Source organism: Dysidea avara, chromosome 5 (genome assembly GCF_963678975.1).
Source record: "Dysidea avara chromosome 5, odDysAvar1.4, whole genome shotgun sequence".
In the NCBI taxonomy this organism is placed as follows: domain Eukaryota; kingdom Metazoa; phylum Porifera; class Demospongiae; order Dictyoceratida; family Dysideidae; genus Dysidea; species Dysidea avara.
The window spans coordinates 10587355-10611688 of record NC_089276.1 but is presented as its reverse complement, the minus strand read 5'-3'; the positions used below and the strand labels follow the sequence as shown (position 1 = coordinate 10611688).

Below are 24334 nucleotides of genomic sequence, written 5' to 3'. Positions count from 1 at the left end.
TTCAGCTGCGAATAAATCACCCTGTAGAAAGTTCAGCTATGAACAGATCACCCTGTAGAGAGATCAGCTAGAAACAAGTCACCCTGTAGAGAGTTCAGCTAGAAGAAATTACCTTGTAGAGAGTTCAGCTACAAAGAAACCACCATTTAGAGAGTTCAGCTGCAAACAAATCACCCAGTAGAAAGTTCAGCTATGAACAGATCACCCTGTTGAGAGTTCAGTTAGAAACAAGGAATCCTGTAGAGAGATCACCTAGAAGTATCACCTTATAGAGAGTTCAGCTACAAACAAATCACCTGTAGAGAGTTTAGCTACAAACAAATCACCATGTAGAGAATTCAGCTGCAAACAAACACCCTGTAGAGAACTCAGCTACAAACAAATCGCCCTGTAGAAAGATCAGCTAGAAGAAGTTACCTTGTAGGGATTTCAGCTACAAACAAATCATCCTGTAGAGAGTTCAGCTACAAAGAAACCATTCTTTAAAGAGCTCAGCTGCAAATAAATCACCTGTACAGAATTCAGCTACAAACAAATCACCCTGTAGAGAGATCAGCTAGAAGAAATTACCTTGTAGATAGTTCAGCTACAAACAAATCACCCTGTAGAAAGATCAGTTAGAAGAAGTTACCTTGGAGAGAGTTCAGCTACAAAGAAACCATTTTGTAAAGAGCTCAGCTGCAAACAAATCACCTGTACAGAATTCAGCTACGAACAAATCACCCTGTAGAGAGATCAGCTATAAGAAGTTACCTTGTAGATAGTTCAGCTACAAACAAATCTCCCTGTAGAGAGATCAGCTAGAAGAAATTACCTTGTAGAGAGTTCAGCTACAAAGAAACCACCATGTAGAGAGTTCAGCTGCAAAGAAATCACCCTGTAGAAAATTCTGCCAGAAACAAATTGCCCTGTAGAAAGATCAGTTAGAAGAAGTTACCTTTTAGAGAGTTCAGCTACAAATAAACCATTCTGTAAAGATCTCAGCTGCAAACAAATCACCTGTACAGAATTCAGCTACAAACACATCACCCTGTAGAGAGATCAGCTAGAAGAAGTTACCTTGTAGATCATTCAGCTACAAACAATTCACCCTGTAGAGAGAGCAATTAGAAGAAGTCACCTTGTAGAGTGTTCAGTTACAAAGAAACCACCATGGAGATTTCTGTAATCAATATATGTGACCGGATTTGCGAAAAGGGGTCTTCCACACACATCCAATTCTGTAAACGTTGGAGACCATAACTCAGTGTTCAAGTAACATATTAACCTGAAAATGTCACCATGTGTTCAGCTATAGTGGTGCTCACCACTGCCCAAATTTCAAGGCAATAGCTCTTTCCAATCTGAAGTTATCAATTGTCAAAGTTGGCAAATTGGATGTGTGTGGAAGACCCCTTTCGCAAATCCGGTCACATATGTATTATATATATAATTTGTACATTTACTGATAAAATATTTAAAGTACATCTACTTCATCTTTTCTTCTTCCTGTAGTAAAGAAAAAAAACATAGGTTAAAAAAGTCCCAAAGCTGGCCATAGGCCGGCTTTGGGGTATACAAATACAAAAAGAAATGAAATCTAATCCAAAACAGCTAAGCTGTAAAAAAAGTGTGTGGCCCTCAGAAAGGCTATGGTGAAAAAAGATGTGAAATCCAAGGTGGCGGCCAAGAAATGGCTGTGATGGTAGGTTAATGGTAAAAATTTTAATAACGACAATTCAGGTGAATTTTTGTGCCACTTCACAAAATTTACCTGAATTGTCATTATTAAAATTTTTACCATTAACCTACCATCACAGCCATTTCTTGGCCGCCACCTTGGATTTCACATCTTTTTTCACCATAGCCTTTCTGAGGGCCGCACACTTTTTTTACAGCTTAGCTGTTTTGGATTAGATAATATACATCAGAGAGCAAAACAACAATAGTCATGGGCTAATTTTGATGAGTAAAATGGTTATATATAGGCATTGTGACATAAAAACAAGCACTTGAAGAATATGTACATGACTGCTTTTAGATGTTCTAAGACTACATAAGTATGTGAAGCATTTGGTTGTTTCACCAGACAAAAGGCTGTTATTTCATAGATATGCAGTGTACTTTCCAATGGGATTGCATTAAACATCTGTATTTCAGTTTACATCATTGTGCAGTTGCTAAGGTTTAAGGCAAGCAAGATGGCAAGCAGTATGCAGTCCATAGTTTATCTGTTTATGGGCTAACCTCACTTCAAGACAAGTACATAAGAAAAAATTCGAGGAATTTTCAACTGGAGTAGGGACCATAGGACATCAATAAAAGTATTGAAACAAGTGTAAGATATTAAATTACAGTAAAACAATACGAAATGTTATATCCCTATTGTGCATTTCCATTATGCTATCTTGGAGCACAGTAGGGATGTAACACTTCTCATTGTTTTACTGTGATTTAATACCGTGCATTACTCCAACTTGTTTCAGTACATTTTATTGATGTGCTATGATCCCTACTCTAGTTGAAAATTCCAGTGTATTTGTTTATTAACTTTTTTGTAAAATAAAATTATCATGACTGGTGAACCCAAACATACATCCTCAAAAGAAATTCCCCCACACACCCCAGCTACCAATTATCATCAGTACCCATTACACTTCGTTGTCAGCTAAGTTCAACCTGTTACACAGCATTAGGAACACACCTACCGCCAAATTGACACCTTTCGCTGTCAGCAAATATAAATGGGACACAAAGGAGGACACTGTTAAGTCCATGGCGAATGCATTGTACGTACTGAGGTATGCCAAAAGGCATGTATCCGGCTGAAGCGATGTCGAACAGTGAAAAAATCAAGCCTGTAGCCTTAGCCGTTATCAAGTTACACTTGTCTGAAGGCATCAGTCAGTCAGTCACTAGAAAATTCCATTTAATAATAATAAGAAGAATAAATTCATAGCAACTTGTTGAAAGCGTTTTGGGTCGATCTGAAGGCTTGTTTGGGCTTAGTTTTACCTAACCAATACTGCTTCATCGTCGTCAGGGGAAAGTGAGGCTGGTTTTTGGGTGTTTTTCATGGGCTACACCCACATCTTTGTGGTCCCTACTATATGACAAGTACACATAAAAATTTGGAATTTTCAACTAGAGTAGGGACCATAACATATCGATAAAAAGTACTGAAACAAGCTGGAGTAGTGCACAGTATTAAATCACAGTAAAACGATAAGAAGTGTTACATCCCTACTGTGTTCCAAGATACCATAATGGAAATGCATAGTAGGGATATAACATTTCGCATTATTTTACTGTGATTTAATATTGTGCACTACTCCAGCTTGTTTCAGTACTTTTTATCGATGTGTTATGGTCCCTACTCTAGTTGAAAATTCCAAATTTTTCTGTGCACTTGTTTGTTAACTTTTTTTTGTAAATAAATTATTATGACTGGTAAACCCACGCATACCACATCTGAAATGACACCACGCGCTTCAATTATCGTCTGAAAAGTGAAGTATCCATTACGCTTCGTTTTCAGCTATGTTCAACCCGTTATGCAGCATTCCGAATCTAAGAACTGTTCGAAAAGCACCTCTGCAATCCACGCATACCAAAAAATGGTGCCACACGCCCCAGTTATATCAATTATCGTCTGAAAAGTGAAGTATCCATTTCACTTCGTTGTTGGCTACGTTCAACCCATTACACAGCAGTACAAATCAAGAACTGTTCGAAAAGCACCTCCGCTATCAAAATAGCCACTATGACAAATATGGATGATTTCTGTTACGAAGGGAAGCCATCACGTGCTATCGCCAAATCGACACTTTTCGCTGTCAGCAAAGATGAATGGGACACAAAGGAGGACACTGGTAAGTCCATGAAGAATGCATTGAACGTACTGCGGTATGCCAAAAGGCACCGGTCAGGTCGAAGCAACGTTGAACAGTGAAAAAATCAAGTCCATAGCCTTAGCCGTTATCGAGTTACGTTTGTCTGAAGGCATCATTCAGTTACTCAGTCAGTCAGTAGAAAATTCCGCTAAATAAATTATTTTTAAAATTCCGTAGCAACTTGTTGAAAGTGTTTTGGGTCAATCTAAAAGCTTGTTTGGGCTTAGTTTCACCTAACTAATACTGCCTCATTGTTGTCAGGGGAAATTGAGGCTGTTTTTTTGGGTAATATTATTTTGTGGGCCACGCCTACTCCTTTGTGGTCCCACTATACGGTACTATCATACTGTATGATACCCTTGAATGTATATACCACTGGCAAAGTAGATAAACACATCCATAATTACATCTACATATAAAGAATACATGAAACACACTAATGATGCAATACAAACTTCATTTTAAAAGTTGTGGATTTGAAAATTACTTGTTTAGTGGCTGTGATTCCTATATACTATAAATAACATTTATAATTCCACACATTACAAAGTAGCTTACCTAACAATTTTGTGATTCCCATTGTAGCACCAATCAACTGTATTAGCTAATAACTGGTGAAAAACACATTTAGGCAGAAATTTGTCAAGGAAAAAATAAATAATTTCAGCATGATCAAACTTTATTGTAGCATTCCAAGATTTCAAAAGTAAAGGCATAAAAATTCTATCATTTTTGTAGTGAATGCCATTATACGTTTTATAGTCTACAGCAGACAAACGGCCAGAAAAGTGAAATTTTTGTAACAAATATACCAACCATTTTTTACATGAATCATTTAACTGTGCAAATCTATTAGTGACCATTACTCTGTCTGCAAAAATAAATGACAGGAGATTGATGATTTTGTGAGGAGAAATAAATATATCATCCTGTAGTGATTCAACGGCTGGATAATACAGAATTGTTCCTTTATTCCTGCAATACTTAAGCAGGGGCTCTCCAGCTGTTATACCAAATTGATTAGCAATTGCTAAGACTTCTTCTTTCTTTATGAGTATTTGAGTGTGGCAAAGCTGCAAGATGTTGTACTCAAACTCAAAGTAGGCTAAGGGACAGCGTTTATTGTATAATAGTTTTGCAGCAGATAAAATTGTATCCTGAAGATGATCTTTTCTTCCCTTTATGCAGTCAATGAAACAAAGCGACTCAAGGTGTTTTGAAAATAGTTTTCCACGAAAATAAATACGGAACAAAATATTAATAGCAGCTTTAGCTCTGGGAGTGAGGAAATCTGCATGAGTTCCCACCATCACAATTCTAGGCCAGTGATGAGAATTCAAATCACTTCTACAGACTTCTACACTGCAATGAAAACAAACAGATTGCAAAAAATAGTCCAGACTGCCAAAAGACTTATTAGTTAACACTTCTGATGCATTGTAGACTAAAAGAACTATGTCTTGTGGAGTAAGGAGTAAAGGTAGAAGTTCACGATTGCAATCATCTCCATCAATATCAAAAATTACCACACTGATGTGGGAATTCTTAGCAGTACACCGACTAGCTGCTGGTTTAGTTGTGTTTACATCAACTGTGGACAGTGGCACTTTTGTATTTCGATATCGTTGTGATAACACAGTAAGTTGAGAACTAAAATCCATCTCTCTCCAATGATGGGGATCAGTAATCTTACAAAAATGCACTTTTGTTCTTCCTTTGGTAGACTGTTCTGATGATTGTATCAGTTTGTGTACCAAACTTGTTTTTCCACCATTAGGTGGTCCAGTTACCACTAGTTTGAACTGATTAGATGGTGCTGTGCCTGTAGACAGATAAGGACATGATATTGTAATGACATGCATGAATAACATGTGTGACCATCTCAACGAAAACCCGTCTAGTTCGCACAATTTTCGGATTTCTTTTTATTTCTGAGCATTATCTGCATAGTCCAAGGAATGGTTCACTAAAATTTCAGTCGATTATGGTGAGTAGTTTTGGGATTACAGCACTAGAAAGTAGAAAAGAGGGGAAATTGATTTGTACAGTGACTATACTAAAAATAAACTACAGGCACTTACATTAGCAGCCCTAACTTCCATTTGGATTAGTTTACAATGTTGGAATTTGGTGTACAGTGTTCACCATGGATTGGCAGATCGGCCAAGGTATAGTTTTAGCCCTGCAGTTACTTGTGCATGGGCGTATGAAGGCGGTTTTATTAAAGAAACGGTTACGATTTTGCATACATCTACCACATCGTAAACAAACACACGTGACATGCAAACCATTAGGACTACAGAAATGAAACAAAGATTTTTGAACTTCCCATGAGTAGGTGAATAAAATGGTATATAGGTTTAATCGATTCAACACTTCCTTTCCTGACTAATGGTTCAATTAAAACTTACGTAAATTTTTCTTTGTGACATGCATAATTTCACCAAATTTTTTTTTTTAATTTCATTTTTCTCAATATGCATGCTTGTGCAAACTAGACGAGTTTGCGCTGAGACGGTCACATATAAACTTTCTCATATATGCTATAAATTTACATGTAGCAACTTGGCCACCACACAACTTTAACTAACACAAAATGGATACTCGGTAACAATTTAAGGCCCATTCACACTATAGAAAAATAATGCGCATCAATAATAATTCGCATTCGTCACATTCACACTTGCCATTCCAATGCGAATTCCGTCTCGTAATAATTACATCATGCATGATGTTATGCACTCATTATGAGCACATGTACAAGATTTCTTTTGCTTGTGGTAATCGTGTGTGATTGGTGATAATTGAGGAAAATGGACCCTTTCACCATGTTAATATGTTGCACGTTCCTTTATTGGATTCTTTATGTCAGTAGGAGAAATGAATCTTTACGACGAAGAACGATAGGAGAAGCGTTAAAAGTCCAATGTGCAAAAAGAATGCTAGTGGAAGAACGTCATAGGAGACAATGAAGGTTAAGCAGGTTATAGCTAACTAGCTGTTATATTCTTTAATGTAATAGCTAGCTATTTATTTACCTTTCTTACAGGAACACCTTAGCGTGTATGGTAGCCACACTAGATAGAAGAAATCGTTGTACACTATGGTGTGTGCCTCGTAGCAAAGATTGGTGGGAAGATGTACTGAGAGGCAAGGATAACAGCTGGTGGAAGGAAAATTTACGTATGTCCTTTAACACTTTCACTGTTATATGGAATGACCTGCATGATTATACAGTAAGGGAGACCACACATTTAAGGCTGCCAATTTCAGTAGACCAAAGGGTTGCTGTCACTATTTGGAAACTGGCAACAAATGTTGATTATAGAACACTGTCTGAATTGTTTGGAATCAGAAAATCCACTGTTTGTGAGATTGTGAGTAAGACGTGTTGACAAATTGTACTCCATTTATTACCAAAGTATGTGAGAATTCCTCAAAGAGAAAGGCTTAAAGAGATAGATGAGGGTTTTGAAACTTACTGGGGATTCCCACAGGCTGCAGGAACTATAGATGGGACACACATTCCAATAATACGGCCACAACACAGCCTGGCAGATTACTACAATTGAAAGGGATACTACTCTATATTAATGCAAGGTTTGGTAGATTATCGTGGTATTTTCATGGATGTATATGCTGGCTGGCCTGGAAAAGTACATAATGCTCGTGTTTACCAATTCTGACATATACAAAAAAGGAAGACAGGGTATGCTATTTCCAGACTGGAAAAAAAACCATAGGTGGTGTTCAAGTATGTAAAACTAACCATTATATTATCAATGCATACATCTGTTTGTTTCAGGTTCCATTAGTCATCCTAGGTCATCCTGCTTACCCTGCATTACCTTGGTTCATGAAACCATACCCTGTTAATCCACATACTACTGATGGACAACGCAACTTTAATTACCGGCAAAGTAGAGCAAGAATGGTTGTGGAGAATGCTTTTGGAAGGCTAAAGGGTCGTTGGAGATGTTTGCAAAAGCGGATTGATGTCCAGGTAGATAACGCAGTTACAGCACTGGGAGCCTGTGTTGTACTTCACAATATATGCGAGACCATTGAGACCACTGTCCTGAAGAGTGGACACAAGTGGATACTGAAGCTGAGATTGCAGTACCAACAAGTCATGGTCTCAGAGATATTGCTGCCTCATCTGTCCGTAATGCTATTATGGAACACCTTCGTACACATTAAAATAATATTGTATGTACTCTGTAAATCAAACTTTTGATAAATACACATTATTATGAGAAAATTAATTATTGTCTGGACTGTGCTAATTTGTTGGATTGTAATATGTGGATGCATATGATGACGCTACTACACTGTTGGAACTGGAGGAAGATCCCACCATTTGCTACATAAAAGACAAAAACATTCCTTGCATTTGCATTTCATGTTCCCGCTCTTTTTCTCGTCTTTCATGCAGCTCTGCTTTCAATTGCATCCGTCTCATTTCCCTCTCTTCAGCTGTTTTGTCCAGTCTCTCCAGTGCTGTAGATAATTCTGCAGCAACACTCTCTCGCTTGGGTTTCTTCTTGATTGCTATGTAAAGCACAAACACTCATGTATAAACAGAAAGTGTGATTGAAGTTTAATTGTATCATATGAGATTAGCATAACAGGTGCAAAATGACCTAACTGTTTGGGAGTATCTGTAGATTGATATAATGGTGGCAGGGTAAATATGGACAAATCAAATTTGATTGTGTAAATTCATTACCTCTTTTCTTTGCAGTGGATGATAGAAGGTGTAACTACTGGTAGATGCAGCAGTCAATGTGGCCATATCACTGACAACAGAGGCTGAGTTTCTAGGACTGTTGCCTTCAGCAAAAGTTTCATCTAGGGTACATAAATTATGTGACATACATATTATGTTGGTGATTGTTAACCTTGACTTTGCAAATTGGTATTCTCATCTTGTGTATAGCCTGCCACATACGTCAAGTCTTCATCCTCAAACTCAGGTGGTACTTGGGTTTCATCAACTATGTATATATACTGTACCATATGAATGGAAAATCACTGAGGGAACTTTACCATCAACACTCTCTGAGTCCATCAACACTGCATTGCTTCTACTCTGTGGTAGAGTCACAGGAGCAGAAGAAGGCCTGGTACCTAAAATAGCATCTACTTGGTCGAAGAATGGTCAATTTTCTCAGTTATTTCCTGACACATTGTTGTGGTCCTTTATGTGCCAATAATAGTTGGTGAACGCATCAGTCACAAAAATGATAGCTTACCTTCCTATACTTTTGTACAAGGTTCTTTATTTTTGTCCTACATTGCTGCCAGGTACGTTCATAGCCTTGTTCCGCCATGTCACGGGCAATAGCTTCGTAAATATCACGGTTTCTGTGCGCCTTATCCAGTTTCCTCTGGACGCTTTCATCGCCCTGCAGACTAAGCAGTGTCTTTGTTTCATTGTTTGTCCAGCTGCCAGCCATATTCCGTTTCTTGTCGATCTTCTGATCTTGTTAGTTCACGCAATTCATTAGCTCCCCCCCCCCCCGCATTTCTTCACGTGATAACAAACTATTGCATAATATACCTCCAATCCAGCTTCAAACCACCTCCAGGGGTGGATTGCTTGAATGAGAATCGAATAAGGATTGCGGTTAATGCGCATTCAGTGTGAACACAACCAACGCGAATTAATTCGCATCTAATGCGCATAACTTGCATAGTGTGAATGGGCCTCTAGGTACAATTGTATAGTAAAAGTGGTACTCATGCAAGCACTCATTAAGATAAACACGATTACATTTTCTGATGTATTTGTCATCAACAAGTGACACCACAAAGGATGTGGAGATTAATTATCCAAACTGATATGGTGTTCATATAATTGAAAAATATGCTAAATTAAACATACATTCATTTGTATATTCAATCACTCTAACCAAACTTATTACAATAGCAACATCAGCACCATTCAGTGAAATAATGTGAACACATAACCAGCAAAGGTACATGCATCTAAGGTAATTGCTACAAATTATACATGTGGTCTGTCCTGTCACATGTACAAGTAACTAACATGCACATATTACTGTAAGCCACTACATAGCAAGCAAAGTTTTGCATAACATAGGTGCACATTTTCTGGCATCCAGGTTAATTGTTTTTATAACGTATGCAAGTACAAAGTAGGATTAACATCAAAGGTATTGAAGTTAGCTAGAGAAGCTACTTGCTCTCATGGGAAAAACATGGGTAAGCATAATTCTGGAATGGAACAGAAATGGAAAACAGGAACAGGAATGACCAACAGAAAATGCCTGATCATCATGTGAGTATAAAGGTTGGATTTTACACCAAAATGCTTCTTTGTAGCTTTGTTATATCCTTCTGCTAAACAACTGAAACACTCTAATAGAGCAGTCATTACTATCCTACCAGGGACCTGCATTGAAAGCCTGTGAACTGATGGAACATTGATTAGGTACGTACATGGACTAGCTAAGTCAACAACACTGAAAGCTAGCTGTTCCCTTAAAGTCAAATGCATTGAAAGGTTCCAGGGCTCGAAATAGGGTTTGACAATCAGCCAATTTCCACTCAATATGTCCATTTCCTGGCAAACCTCAAGCGCCTGCATCAATTCATCTTGGATACAAGCATAGGTACGAAGAAACACAGCTAACATGATAAAATTTTACTGCTTTCCATCTCGTATGCGAACACTTATTACAACGAGTAATAAATTCACGCGAGGAATTTAATGTCACAAATTTGTCACCTCATGTACAGTACATGATTTTATTTTCACAAGTAAATTTGTCCGCAAGAAAAACCTGCTATATGGTATGCGCTTGACTGCATTACTAGAGTATTTACATGACTGCTCTATCAGAGTATTTAATTTTTGGATAACCTGCCCACGCACAATAATCAGAGCGAAAAAAACCACCTTATAATAAAATCTTCAGCATAGATTAAACTTCCTGGTATATACTGAGTTTAACAGGGACATATTCTATTAGCAATAAGCAGCACACACCAGAAAGCCTATCTCTGAATGCAATCTTGTATGGCTTCTCGTGAGTAATGGGGCATTTTGGCAGAAGAAACAGCCCGTTCATCATCAAAAATAGGTCATGGACACGAACAATGATCCATTCAGTAAGCCTTGCTGCTTGATTCTCCTTGTAAACTTTGCTATGCCTGTGAAAGAATAAATAATTATACAACCAAGTACTAAAGATAATAAGAAATGTGGTCAAAATTACATCATCAATAAATAATAATGTTTGAGAAAACTACAAGGCCTACGAACTTGCACTAACTGGGGTTTGGATCACTGGTGAACAAAGGTACAAACATAATAATCAGGAGTTTTCGTGCCAGTGATTAAAACAGCATGACAATTCTATTTAACGCTTATCAAAACAGATTAGCATGTGAGTGCCTTTGGAAAAAGTGTTACTGAAGCTGGATGCGACAAGCCGAAGCAACGAGCCATTATCTAGCTATGAAAGTAGGCATAGAAACACTACTACTGCGGTACAGTATTAATTTCAATGATAGCTATTTGCCATTTTGTAGGTGATCGAGTAGCTTAACACTGCCAGTGTTTCACAGGCAATCCCTATTTTTAACTCACTGTCGTGGTTCATGATAGGAGTAATTTTACGTAGGGGTACGCAAAATTACTCCTATATATATTAGGGATGGGTGATTATGAAAATCACATGGACGATTATTGTGACCTATAATCATTGCAATTACCACGATTATTGCATACTGTATTAAAATCAATGACATCCACATTACATTGTACAATCACACTACAATGCATACTGTTAGTGAGTTATTTACTCTTCTTAGTACAAAGTTAAACTTATGAATCTTTCAAGTTGTTAGCTAAAAACACCAATTTGCTTACATTTTCTGGCAACAAACAATTTCGTAAGCTGTTTGAAATGTGTCTTTTGGTATACTACCACATATACACAGGTATCTTATGGCCAAATAAGCTAGGTTTGGAAATCATCTATTTTCTGATTTCCATCAGATAATGGATTAGCATCTGCCTTCAACAGTGGATACTCCAGGTAAAAGCTAATTTCTTTTTCTATTTTCTGTCAAGATAGCTGCTTCAGGAGTGTTCTCCTCAAGATTGTCAATAACATGTTGCATAACAGCTGCTAAACCCTTCATTTGTTATGTGGGAGGGGGATCTGGTTCTTCACAATGGATAACATCTACGTACTTCTTCAGAAGAGTGTTCGGACGACATCAGGATCAGTGTATCTGCTCTCCAAATCCTTCCAAATTGTCTTCTTGATCTGAATGGATAGTGTATTATCCTTACTATCATCAATTTGTAATGCATGTTTTAAAACAAGATACACTGCTTATGCAGTTATTTGCTTTTCACAAGCTAAAGCATCAGTAAGGTAAGAAAGGGGTTTCAGAATATCAGAAATGGTTTCCAAAACAGACAAATCATTATCATAAAGCATCTTGTGCCAATTTTTTCTATCTTCTGCAAGGAGAGTGCTTAAAGCCTGCTGCTGCTCTAGTATACGAGAGATCATCTCAAAAGTTAATCTCCAATGAGTTAACATGTCACCCATAAGTTTGTGCTCTGGAAGACCAAGAAGGTGCTTATTTTCTCTTCTCTTAAGTCTCTGGTCTCCAACTAACTCAACTAGTGAATGACAATGACCTAGTGCATGTTGCACATGGCTATTATTCAAACCTTTCTTGATAACCAAGTCAAGATTGCGGCCAAACAGCTAATACATATTGTATCCAGCTTGTGAAATGCTGAGACAATATTTGAACCATAGTCAGTTATGGTCGCAATGAGCTTGCTAATGCTAAGGTTCCAGTTGTCTGATGTATCTGCTATGGTACAGGCTATATTTTTGCCTGTGTGGTCTTCATATACAACTGAGGTATCAAGGGGAAATGATTTCAAAATTCATTCTGAATTGATGAAGTGTACTGTTATCGTAATGCATGGCTGGCTAGTAGAGCTTGTCCAAAATCAGTGGTGGCAGAAAAGAATGAGGCATTACTGAGACTAGCTGCCACAACATTTTCTTTCACCTGGGAATACTAGTGGGGAATTTCAGTCGGTAAAATGGCGCCTTGATGGCATCTGGTATCGTGGATTCAGTTTTGACACTAGTTGCTTGAATCCAGGTTTTTCCACTGCTGAAATCGGTACAGAATCTTTAGCGGTGTAATAAGTAACAGCACAATTTAATACCTTTGCTTGTGGACTGTCTGACAAAAATTTCGCTGACCTCGCAATTGTTTCTGTTAGTGTTAGTTGATTGCTGCTTCATGGCTCAGCTTCAACACTCTTGGGCTTGCTTGAAGGCACTAATTCAGAATATAATAAAGGGTGGTGCTCACGCAAATGCTGAAACAAGTTCAAAGTATTGCTTCCTTCTGTGAGAACGCTGCTTCCACATGTCTTACATATTAGCTTATCCTTTTCTCCTTCAATGATCCTCCCATCATCTGTTGCCACTAACCCGAAGTTCTGCCAAGCCTTGTTTTTTGCATTGGGCTTCTTCACTAAATATATACCAAACATGTGTTCCATCACAAAAAACTAAAAAATCTAGTATATTAAAAATTATAAATTTAAAAATGAAGTAGGAATCCAAGCAATAAAAAGTAGTGGAACAAGAGATGAACAATAGTAGCTACTATAGTATAGCTCAATGGGAAATCCCTACTTTGGCACTGAACACAAAATAATTGTTATACCATGCCAAAGTAGGGATTTTCCACTGAGCTATACTGTAATAGCTGCCATTGTTCATCTCTGGTTTCACTACTTTTTATTGCTTGGATTCCTACTTCATTTTTAAATTTATAATTTTTGATATATATAATTTTTTTAAAAGTTTTTTGAATAAGCATACAGCTAGCTATAAACATGTGACTGTTCTATTAGGGTGACTGCTGTAATAGAGTATCTCGAGTCAGCCTGCAAAGATGTGTGCTTGCCCCAAAAGGGGTGTGGTCATCATGGTTTCGATCGATGCACAGTATTAGACTAGAGTATCTTGAATCAACCTACCAACTTGAAGGTGTGTGGTCACAAATACAGCTAGCGTAAAAGGGGCATGGTCATCGTGGTCTCAATCAATAGATCGATAATACGTAGAATAAAGAATGGGCGTGATGTTGTGACCTATCGTGGAGTACCGGTACCTCCGTACAGTAGCGTAGTCTAAGCGCCTTAAATAATTTTGTGGCGTCTTTTATGCTTCATTATGCTGCTTAAAGAAAGTGTTGATATGAAAAATTAACGCCTCGAAATGGTTTAGTTGGATAAAGAAGACAAGCAGCCTGATTGAAGATAAAAGAAAAGACAAGGCGCACAGGGCGTACACTTGTCGGAACCCCAAAAGGCACTTTCCACCGGTGAGTTTGTTGTTGTGGCGTAAAATGGTGACTGTGCACTGCTTCGTTTGGCTCTAGGCTTGTGACTGTGGTCAGTCAGTGAGACTAAAATTGGAGTTTTGGGCGATTTTATAAAAATTATATATCCGGCCACCTGTAAGTGTTTTGTGGCTTTTAACGCTACATTTGATGCTAGATGGATTAATATTAGTCCGTAAAGGTGATTTTCGTCACTTAAGAAGTTTCTAAGCTGGTTTTTAAAGGCAATATTTTTGGTGGCACGCGTCATTTCGGGAGGATTCCTACTTACAACTATAAACATAATAAACCACATGTATTTTTTTTGTTATGTTATCATTACATAATTATGATAATCGAACAGGACAATAATCGTCTAATCAAAGAATGCTCCGATTAAATAATCGTGATATATATATATCAAGACACACGGTAGTGTGTCGTGCGGCCCAAGAAGCCGGCGCACCACACCCGTGAGTATATTGACAGGAAGAACGAAAACGTCATTTTCACACCTTTGTATCTCAGTGATCACTTATCCGATTGGAACCAAATTTGCTACACAGTTGCCCGCCAGCCAAGGGAGTCTACATTCCAAATTTAAAGGAAATCGCTCCAGCCATTTCCGAGATACAAGCTGCCAAAGTTTTGTTTTTTTTTGTTTGTTTTTTTTTCTTCTTCGTCTTTTCACACACTTGCAAAAATTGCTATAACAAGCAAACGCGTACTACGATCGCCATGAAATTTGGCACACAGAAAGGGAGTCCAACGGCAGATCCTAGCATCAAATTTGGTACAAATCCAATGAATGGTTCAGGAGTTATGACCGATTATTCGCGTAAAACAAGATCGATTTGTTGTCACGCCTACAGGGTAAACCGTTTCATGGAATGAGTTGAAAATTGCTATGTAGATGAAGTAACCATCGTAGGAGTGCCTTTTGGTGGTTTGAAAGGAATCGAGATAAAGACCATGGAGATATGACACAAAACCCAACCTGTGTCACAATTACGCGATCGATTTTTACGAATAAAAAAGTATTAGTTTTCATGCCTACTAGGCAAACAGCTTAGAGCAATGAGCTGAAAATCGGTGTATAGCTGGAATAATCTTCATAGAAAGTCATTGCAGTAGTACAGAAGAATCGGAATACAAACCACTGAGTTATGATTCTAAAGCCAACTCCATGTAGCAAATGCGAGATCGAGATACTCTAATAGAACAGTCACCCTAATAGAGCATTCGGCTAATTTATTTACTCCATTATAGAATTTTATTACATCACAAGTTATTCTGTAGGGAGTTCAGCTGCAAACAGTTAATCTTATAGACAATTCAGCAAGAAGCAAGTTACCATGTGGAGAGTTAAGCAAATATATCGCTATAGAGATTCAGAACATTACAAGTCACACTGAAGAAAGTTCAGCTATAAACAAGTCATGCACCCTGTAGAGAATTTAGCTACAATTAAGTCACTCTCTAGAGAATTCAGCTACATACAAGACACTGTGGAGAGAGATCAGCTACAAACAAATTACCCTGTAGAGAGATCAGCTACAAATAAAACACTCTGCAATAAAACACTTTGCAGAGTGTTCAGCTACAACAAATCAACCTTTAGAGCGATCAGCAATGAACAAATCAACACAAATCTACCTGTAGAGAGATAAGCTAGAAACATATCACCCTGTAGAGAGTTCAGCTACAAAAAATCACCCTATAGAGACATCAACTAGAAACTAGACACAATGTAAGGAGTTCAGCTACAAGCAATCACCCTGTAGAGAGTTCAGCTAAAACAAATCAACCTGCAGAGAGATCAGCTACAAACAAATCACCTTATAGAGAGTTCAGCTACAAACAAATTACCCTGTAGAGAGATCGGCTACAAACAAATCAACCTGCAGAGAGATCAGCTACACACAAATCAACTTGTAGAGAGATCAGCTACAAACAAATCACCCTGTAGAGAGAACAGCTAGAAACTAGACACAATGCAAGGAGTTCAGCAACAAAGAAACCACCATGTAGAGAGTTCAGCTGCAAACAAATCATCTTATAGAGAGTTCAGCTACAAACAAATTACCCTGTAGAGAGATCGGCTACAAACAAATCAACCTGTAGAGAGATCAGCTAGAAACTAGACACAATGTAAGGAGTTCAGCTACAAGTAAATCAGCCTGTAGAGAGTTCAGCTAAAACAAATCAACCTGCAGAGAGATCAGCTACAAACAAATCACCTTATAGACAGTTCAGCTACAAACAAATTACCCTGTAGAGAGATCGGCTACAAATTAATCAACCTGCAGAGAGATCAGCTACACTCAAATCAACTTGCAGAGAGATTAGCTACAAACAAATCACCCTGTAGAGAGATCAGCTAGAAACTAGACACAATGTAAGGAGTTCAGCTACAAGCAAATCACCCTGTAGAGAGTTCAGTTACAAACAAACCAACCTGTAGAGCAATCAGCTAGAAACTAGACACAATGCAAGGAGTTCAGCTACAAGCAAATCACCCTGTAGAGAGTTCAGCTACAAACAAACCAACCTGTAGAGCAATCAGCTAGAAACTAGACACAATGCAAGGAGTTCAGCTACAAGCAATCACCTGTAGAGAGTTCAGCTAAAACAAATCAACCTGCAGAGAGTTCAGCTAAAACAAATCACCTTATAGAGAGTTCAGCTACAAACAAATCACCCTGTAGAGAGTTCAGCTACAAACAAACCAACCTGTAGAGCAATCAGCTAGAAACAAATCACCCTGAAGAGAGGTCAGCTACAAAAAATCACCCTGTAGAGATATCAGCTAGAAACAAATCACCCTGAAGAGAGGTCAGCTACAAAAAATCATCTTGTAGAGAGATCAACTACAAACAAACACTTTGCAGAGAGTTCAGCTACAAACAAATCGAGATCAGCTACAAACAAATCAGCTTGTAGAGAGACCAGTTACACACAAATCAACCTGTAGAGAGATAAGCTAGAAACAAATCACCCTGCAGAGAGTTCAGTTACAAGCAAAACACCCTGTAGAGAGTTCAGCAACAAAGAAACCACCATGTAGAGAGTTCAGCTGCAAACAAATCATCTTATAGAGAGTTCAGCTACAAACAAATTACCCTGTAGAGAGATAGGCTACAAACAAATCAACCTGTAGAGAGATCAGCTAGAAACTAGACACAATGTAAGTAGTTCAGCTACAAGTAAATCAGCCTGTAGAGAGTTCAGCTAAAACAAATCAACCTGCAGAGAGATCAGCTACAAACAAATCACCTTATAGACAGTTCAGCTACAAACAAATTACCCTGTAGAGAGATCGGCTACAAATTAATCAACCTGCAGAGAGATCAGCTACACTCAAATCAACTTGCAGAGAGATTAGCTACAAACAAATCACCCTGTAGAGAGATCAGCTAGAAACTAGACACAATGTAAACAGTTCAGCTACACTACAAACAAATCAACCTGCAGTGAGATCACCTACAAAAAAGCACCTTGTACAGAGTTCAGCTACAAACAAATTACCCTGTAGAGAGATCGGCTACAAACAAATCAACCTGTAGAAAGATCAGCTACACACAAATCAACTTGTAGAGAGATCAGCTACAAACAAATCACCCTGTAGAGAGATCAGCTAGAAACTAGACACAATGTAAGGAGTTCAGCTACAAGTAAATCACCCTGTAGAGAGTTCAGCTAAAACAAATCAACCTGCAGAGAGATCAGCTACAAACAAATCACCTTATAGACAGTTCAGCTACAAACAAATTACACTATAGAGAGATCGGCTACAAATTAATCAACCTGCAGAGAGATCAGCTACACACAAATCAACTTGTAGAGAGATCAGCTACAAACAAATCACCCTGTAGAGAGATCAGTTAGAAACTAGACACAGTGCAAGGAGTTCAGCTACAAGCAAATCACCCTTTAGTGAGTTCAGCTACAAACAAATCAACCTGCAGTGAGATCACCCACAAAAACGCACCTTGTACAGAGTTCAGTTACAAACAAATTACCCTGTAGAAAGATCAGGTAAAAGAATTCACCTTGTAGAGAGTTCAGCTACAAAGAAACCATCATGTACAGAGTTCAGCTACAAAGAAACCACCATGTAGAGTGTTTAGCTGCAAAAAATCACCTGTAGAGAGTTCAGCTAGAAACAAATCATCCTGTAGAGAGATCAGCTAGAAGAGGTCACCTTGTAGAGAGTTAAGCTACAAAGAAACCACCACATAAAGAGTTCAGCTGCAAATAAATCACTTGTAGAGAGTTCAGCTACAAATAAATCCCCTGTAGAGGGATCAGCTAGAAGAAGTCACCTTGTAGAGGGTTCAGCTACAAAGAAACCATCATGTAGAGAGTTCAGTTACAAACAAATCACCCTGTAGAGAGATCAGCTAGAAGAAGTTACCTTGTAGATAGTTCAGCTACAAACAATTCACCCTGTAGAAAGATCAGCTAGAAGAAGTCACCTTGTAGAGTGTTCAGTTACAAAGAAACCATCATGTAGAGAGTTCAGCTGCAAACAAATCACTCTGTAGAGAGTTCAGCTACAAAGAAACCACCTTGTAGAGAATTCAACTACAACAAATCACCCTGTAGAGAAGAAGTTACCTTGTAGAGAGTTCAGCTACAAAGAAACCATCATGTAGGGAGTTCAGCTACAAAGAAACCACCATGTAGATAGTTTAGCTGCAAACAAATCACCTGTAGAGAGTTCAGCTAGAAACAAATCACCCCATAGAGAGATCAGCTGGACGAAGTCACCTTGTAGAGAGTTCAGCTACAAAGAAACCATCATGTAGAGAGTTCAGCTGCAACAAATCACCCTGTAGAGAGTTCAGCTACAAAAAATCACCCTGTAGAGAGTTCAGCTAGACCCCAAAAACAGCCAAGCTGTAAAAAAAGGTGCGGCCCCCAAAAAGGCCATGGTGAAAAAAGATGTGAAATCCAAGGTGGCGGCCAAGAAATGGCTCTGATGGTAGGTTAATGGTTACATTTTAATAACGACAATTCAGGTGAATTTTGTGCCACTTGATCTTGGCACCAAATTCACCTGAATTGTCGTTATTAAAATTTAACCATTACCCTACCATCACAGCCATTTCTTGGCCGCCACCTTGGATTTCACATCTTTTTCACCATGGCCTTTTTGGGGGCCGCACCTTTTTTTACAGCTTGGCTGTTTTTGATTAGATATATATATATATACACATTGCGGTTTAATCGCCAAACCAGTTAATCACCCATCCCTAATATATATATATAGCATATTAAAAACTTTTAAATGAAGTAGGAATCCAAGCGATAAAAAGTAGTGAAACAAGAGATGAATGATGGTAGTTATTACAGCATAGCTTGGTGGGAAATCCCTACTTTGGCATGGTATAGCTATTACAGCATAGCTCGGTGGGAAATCCCTACTTTGGCATGGTATAGCAATTATTTTGTGTTCAATGCCAAAGTAAGGATTTCCCACCAAGCTATGCTGTAATAACTACCATCATTCATCTCTTGTTTCACTACTTTTTATCACTTGGATCACTATTTCATTTTAAAATTTTTAATATACTAGTTTGTTTAGTTTTTTGTTAAGGCATACAGCCAGCTATAGAAAGTCACCTTGTAGAGAGTTCAGCTACAAAGAAACCACCATGTAGAGAGTTCAGCTGCAAACAAATCACTTGTAAAGAGTTCAGCCAGAAACATGTCACCCTGTAGAGATCAGATAAAAACAAGTCACCCTGTAGAGAGATCAGCTACAAAGAAACCATCCTGTAGAGAGTTCAACTAACCCTATGGAGAGTTCAGCTAGAAACAATTCACTCTGTAGAGAGATCAGCTAGAAGAAGTTACATTGTAGAGAGTTCAGCTACAAAGAAACCATCATGTAGAGAGTTCAGTTGCAAACAAATCACCCTGTAGAAAGTCCAGCTACGAACAGATCACCCTGTATAGAGGTCAGCTAGAAGGATCACCTTGTAGAGAGTTCAGCTGCAAACAAATCACCCTGCTGATAGTTCAGCTATACAACTCACCCTGTAGAGAGATCAGCTATGAACAGATCACCCTGTAGAGAGTTCAGCTACAAACAATTCACTCTGTAGAGAGATTAGCTAGAAGAAGTCACCTTGTTCTTTGTTTCCTACAGGGACAGAGGAATGGATTGGCTAAATTTCAGCTTCATAAGATAAGCAGTGTGGGAAATACAGCAATAGACAACTGGACAAGCAAATAAATCAATATGGACAGAAGACATCGAGAAAATAATCTACAGGCGCTTACATAAACCACCATAACTTACTGATACAATGGCGTACGGAGTTGAATCTTTGTTCATTGTATTCGCCATGAATTTGTGCATCCACCAAGGTATAGTTTTTGGCAAAGATATTCTTCTGTGATCGGAAGGAAGGCAAATTCATTGAAGAAAATCATCACAAATTCTTTCGTCACCGTAACATAAACAAACGTCCGTAACTCAGAAACTCACCTGTGTATGAAGATCAAACAAGGATATTTGAACTCCCTATGAATAGGGGAACACAATGATACCCAGGCTTTGTCCACTGGAGTGTCAATTCACCAACCAGCAAGGCAATAAAAACTTACGTAAATTTTTTCTGAAGCTTGCATTTTTTACCCATTGTCTTTGAATGTGTTTTATTACAAAAGTACTATCGTGCGTATATCGACGGTTTTCTAAATTAGGTCACAATTGAAGAAACAATTTGACAGACGCCATCGGGTAAATCAGCTGCCAGTGTCAGATGACAACACTTCAGTCTACATAACTAGTGGAAGCAATACACCTACAACTCCAGGTAGTGTAATACAAACAGCCAGTCAACACACATACGAAGTATAAACACCTACTGGAACAACTTGACACAATCATAGCTTTTTGCAAGAAAGACCTGTGGGATTTGATGAAGTTACCAGTAGAGTCAGAAAGTACAAAAGTTCAGGGTTCCAAACAGACAGAGGAGTCAGAGGACAGTAGTTCAAAGAAGCCCAATTCCTTACGAGGTCAAAGACAGGAACTGCTATTAACCCTCCTGTGAAGGTGAAACTCAACTTATACCGGGGTTTTCAAGTCCGTTGTCCTATGTATTTTGGCGCATGCGCTTAGCAGTGCGAAAGAAATGGCAGATTCAAGTGAGATCAGGTAACTGTGTGTGCCCTATTATGATGGATGATTGTAAATGTGGTAAAACTATTACTCACTGTGTTGTTGTGACTCCTTTATCACCAGTGAATGGCCCTTCGGTTAGTAGGTTTTTAGCGCATGCGCAATTATAATAGGACAACGGACTTGAAAACCCCGGTACTGCGGTTTTCCATGTCCTTGCAATGCAAAGCGTCGTGCGCTAATATTGTGTCAGTATGCGCAGTTCTTTGAATACACCTGTAATGTTCTGTGGCTGTCGAGTTGTATGCGTAGGCATGCCTAAAGTCCTGTGAGTCGGTAGTCGTCACTGAAAATCCGCTGTTGAACAACTGCGCACCACATGCTTGTATAGCGCATGACGCTTTGCATTGCAAGAATGATATTTTCTGTCGGTTATGCAATATTAGACAGAAAATACGCTCTCCGCGGTACGTTATTGCGCATGCGTGGCGGAATAATTGGGGGTATTTAAATGAATGATTGGTTGCTAGGGCAATTCTAGGCCGTTTACCAAGCTACTGTTGCTTCATTTTTCCTCGTTCGAAATGTCTGTTACTTCTGGAGTAACTGTCACGGTTTTAAACCCTCCAGTCACGTCAATGGCTGGTGGTGGAAGCAGTGGAAGTGGAGGAAGCTTCAGCAGCTCGTTAGCTACCGCTACTTTGGAGACGAATGCTAAACTGGACCGTATCGTCCACATGGTGACCGCATCCCAGGCAACGACTCAGCAGTCTATTGAGGCCTTAAGGGTTGAGCTTCGGAAGGAACAGGAAGAAACTGCAGAGAGAGCAGCCAAGAAAGCTCGTCTTTCAGCCGAAGTAGCTTTCAAAAAGAAAGGCAATGAGAGGCAGTTCCGCTTCAACGAGTCACTCCAGGAACACCTTCGCGTAGCTCATGTGAGGATTGAGGAGGTTTCGAGCTCTCCCCCTGTGTCGTCCGAGCTCCGGCAAGCACAACTTGCAATAGAGGAAGGTATGCGTTTGTTGAAACTTCGCCAGAAGGCTATCAGGTTGGCGGACCGCTCAGAGTTCGGTTGGTCTCTTGTCGCTGAGTATGACGCAGACGAGTTGGCTGATGATAGTGACGACGAGAAGAAGATAGAGAAGGCCGAGAAGGCTGCGGAAAGGAAAGCAGCAATAGCTAAGAAGAAGCGTGGTCGTTCCGCGCAGCAGTCTACCGGTTTTGGGCGTGAGGCCCGCTTTCCTCAGGGAAGCCGTAGGATGCCGGAAGTGGTTCCGGTACAGGCCACACCTGTTGGGTTTCCTGGTCGTCAAGCGCGCCCAGTTTCAGGCGCCTGTTTCTATTGCGGGGAGTTTGGCCACTTCAGGAGAAATTGTTCCAAGGCACCAGGAGGAGCAGCTGCAGCATCTAAACAGTATCCTTTTGAATGTGGCATACACAGTGACTGTGATTTGTATGACTTACTGCCAGTTGGCAACCCTGATTTTGAAGGGCAAGGCCCTGATGCTGGATTCAATGGTCCTATTTGGGAGTTAGATGTCGATGAACTCCATAGTATACGGGTCCAAGGAGGCCTCAGGCAACATATAAGGTTTTGGATAGATGTTTTGAATGCCCCTGATTGGGTGGTGGATGCAATTCAGTATGGCTATGTGTTGCCTTTGTTTTCTTCACCAACACCATATTTTGGTTGTAACCATGGTTCAGCTTTGGTTAATTGTGACTTTGTTTCCCTGGCGATCCAGGAATTGTTAGTCAATAACTGTATTGCTAAGGTTGACTTTCAACCTTTTATATGTAGTCCTTTGTCAGTTGTTGATGGACCCAGTAAGAAACGTCTGGTGATTAATCTCAGACACCTCAACCAGTTCCTGTGGAAGCAGAGGTTTAAATATGAAGACCTTAGGACAGCTCTGATGTTATTTGAAAAAGGTGATAAGGCATTTACGTTTGACCTGAAGTCTGGTTATCACCATGTTGACATCCACGAAAACTGTTGGAAGTATTTAGGCTTTATGTGGCCTGTAAATAAAGTCCAGACTTATTTTGTGTTTAAAGTCCTTCCATTTGGCTTATCTTCAGCATGCTATTTTTTTACTAAGCTTCTTAGACCATTAGTTAAGTATTGGAGGGGACATGGTTATAAGATAGTGGTGTATTTAGATGACGGTATTTGCTCTGTAGAAGCTGAAAGGGCCAAAGCTGCCAGTAGATTTGTTCAGGAGTCCCTGGTTAATGCTGGCTTTGTGGCTCACCCTACAAAGTCCCAGTGGGTTCCTTCCTACCAGGTGTCTTGGTTAGGGTTTGATATCAATCTAGAAGCAGGCCAGATTATTGTCCCCACAGATAAGGTGCAGGCTCTTAGAAGTTTAGTGTCTTCTGCAATTAAGACAGTAGTGCTTACTGCCCGTCATATCGCTAGGATCATTGGGAAGATAATTTCTTTGTCCCTTGCAGTGGGCCCAGTTAGTCGACTCATGACTCGTAGCTTGTATGCAGTGATTACTGAGCGTTATACCTGGAGTGACATGTTGTCACTGAGTCCAGAGGCTCTCTGTGAGTTACAATTTTGGGAAGCAAATCTTCAGGAGTATGACTCTCAGCCTTTATGGTGCCAGCCAGGTGCTGTAAGAATTGTGTATTCTGATGCTAGCGATACAGGATTTGGTGGGTATATTGTTGAACATGGTCAGTATGTGGCACACGGCCATTGGGATGCTGTAGAGGCCCAACAGAGCTCTACATGGCGTGAGCTTAAAGGTGTCAGGCTGGTTCTTCAATCATTGATATCAAAACTTCAAAATTGTAAAGTCAAGTGGCTTACTGATAACCAAAATGTTTCCCGGATTCTTCTGGTGGGTAGTAAAAACCCGGCCCTTCAACGGGAAGCCCTAGGTATATTTTCCTTGTGTGTACAATA

At 39.2% G+C, this 24334-nt stretch overlaps 2 protein-coding genes and 1 long non-coding RNA gene across 4 annotated transcripts in view; 1 reads left to right on the top strand and 2 right to left on the bottom strand.

Moving 5' to 3' along the window:
- LOC136257009 (uncharacterized) overlaps positions 1-24334 on the bottom strand; it is a 44063-nt gene that overhangs the window by 16314 nt on the left and 3415 nt on the right. The window contains exon 2 of one of the 2 annotated variants that reach the window (XM_066050096.1): positions 4431-5694. In XM_066050096.1, coding sequence (XP_065906168.1) covers positions 4431-5694 — 1264 coding nt within the window. Of the gene's footprint in view, positions 1-4430; positions 5695-24334 lie in introns of those variants that run through there. The other variant, XM_066050097.1, reaches the window with a different exon arrangement.
- On the top strand, positions 6647-8189 carry LOC136256157 (uncharacterized). The gene is made up of 3 exons (XR_010701354.1): positions 6647-7055; positions 7110-7626; positions 7678-8189. It is a non-coding gene; the product is annotated as an uncharacterized lncRNA (long non-coding RNA).
- On the bottom strand, positions 8004-9386 carry LOC136256156 (uncharacterized). Its single transcript, XM_066049096.1, has 5 exons — positions 9128-9386; positions 8922-9072; positions 8774-8869; positions 8602-8723; positions 8004-8423 (listed from the first exon to the last, which is right to left on the bottom strand). The coding sequence occupies exons 2-5, from the start codon at positions 8941-8943 to the stop codon at positions 8331-8333; spliced, it is 333 nt and encodes a 110-aa protein (XP_065905168.1). The 5' UTR covers positions 8944-9072; positions 9128-9386; the 3' UTR covers positions 8004-8330.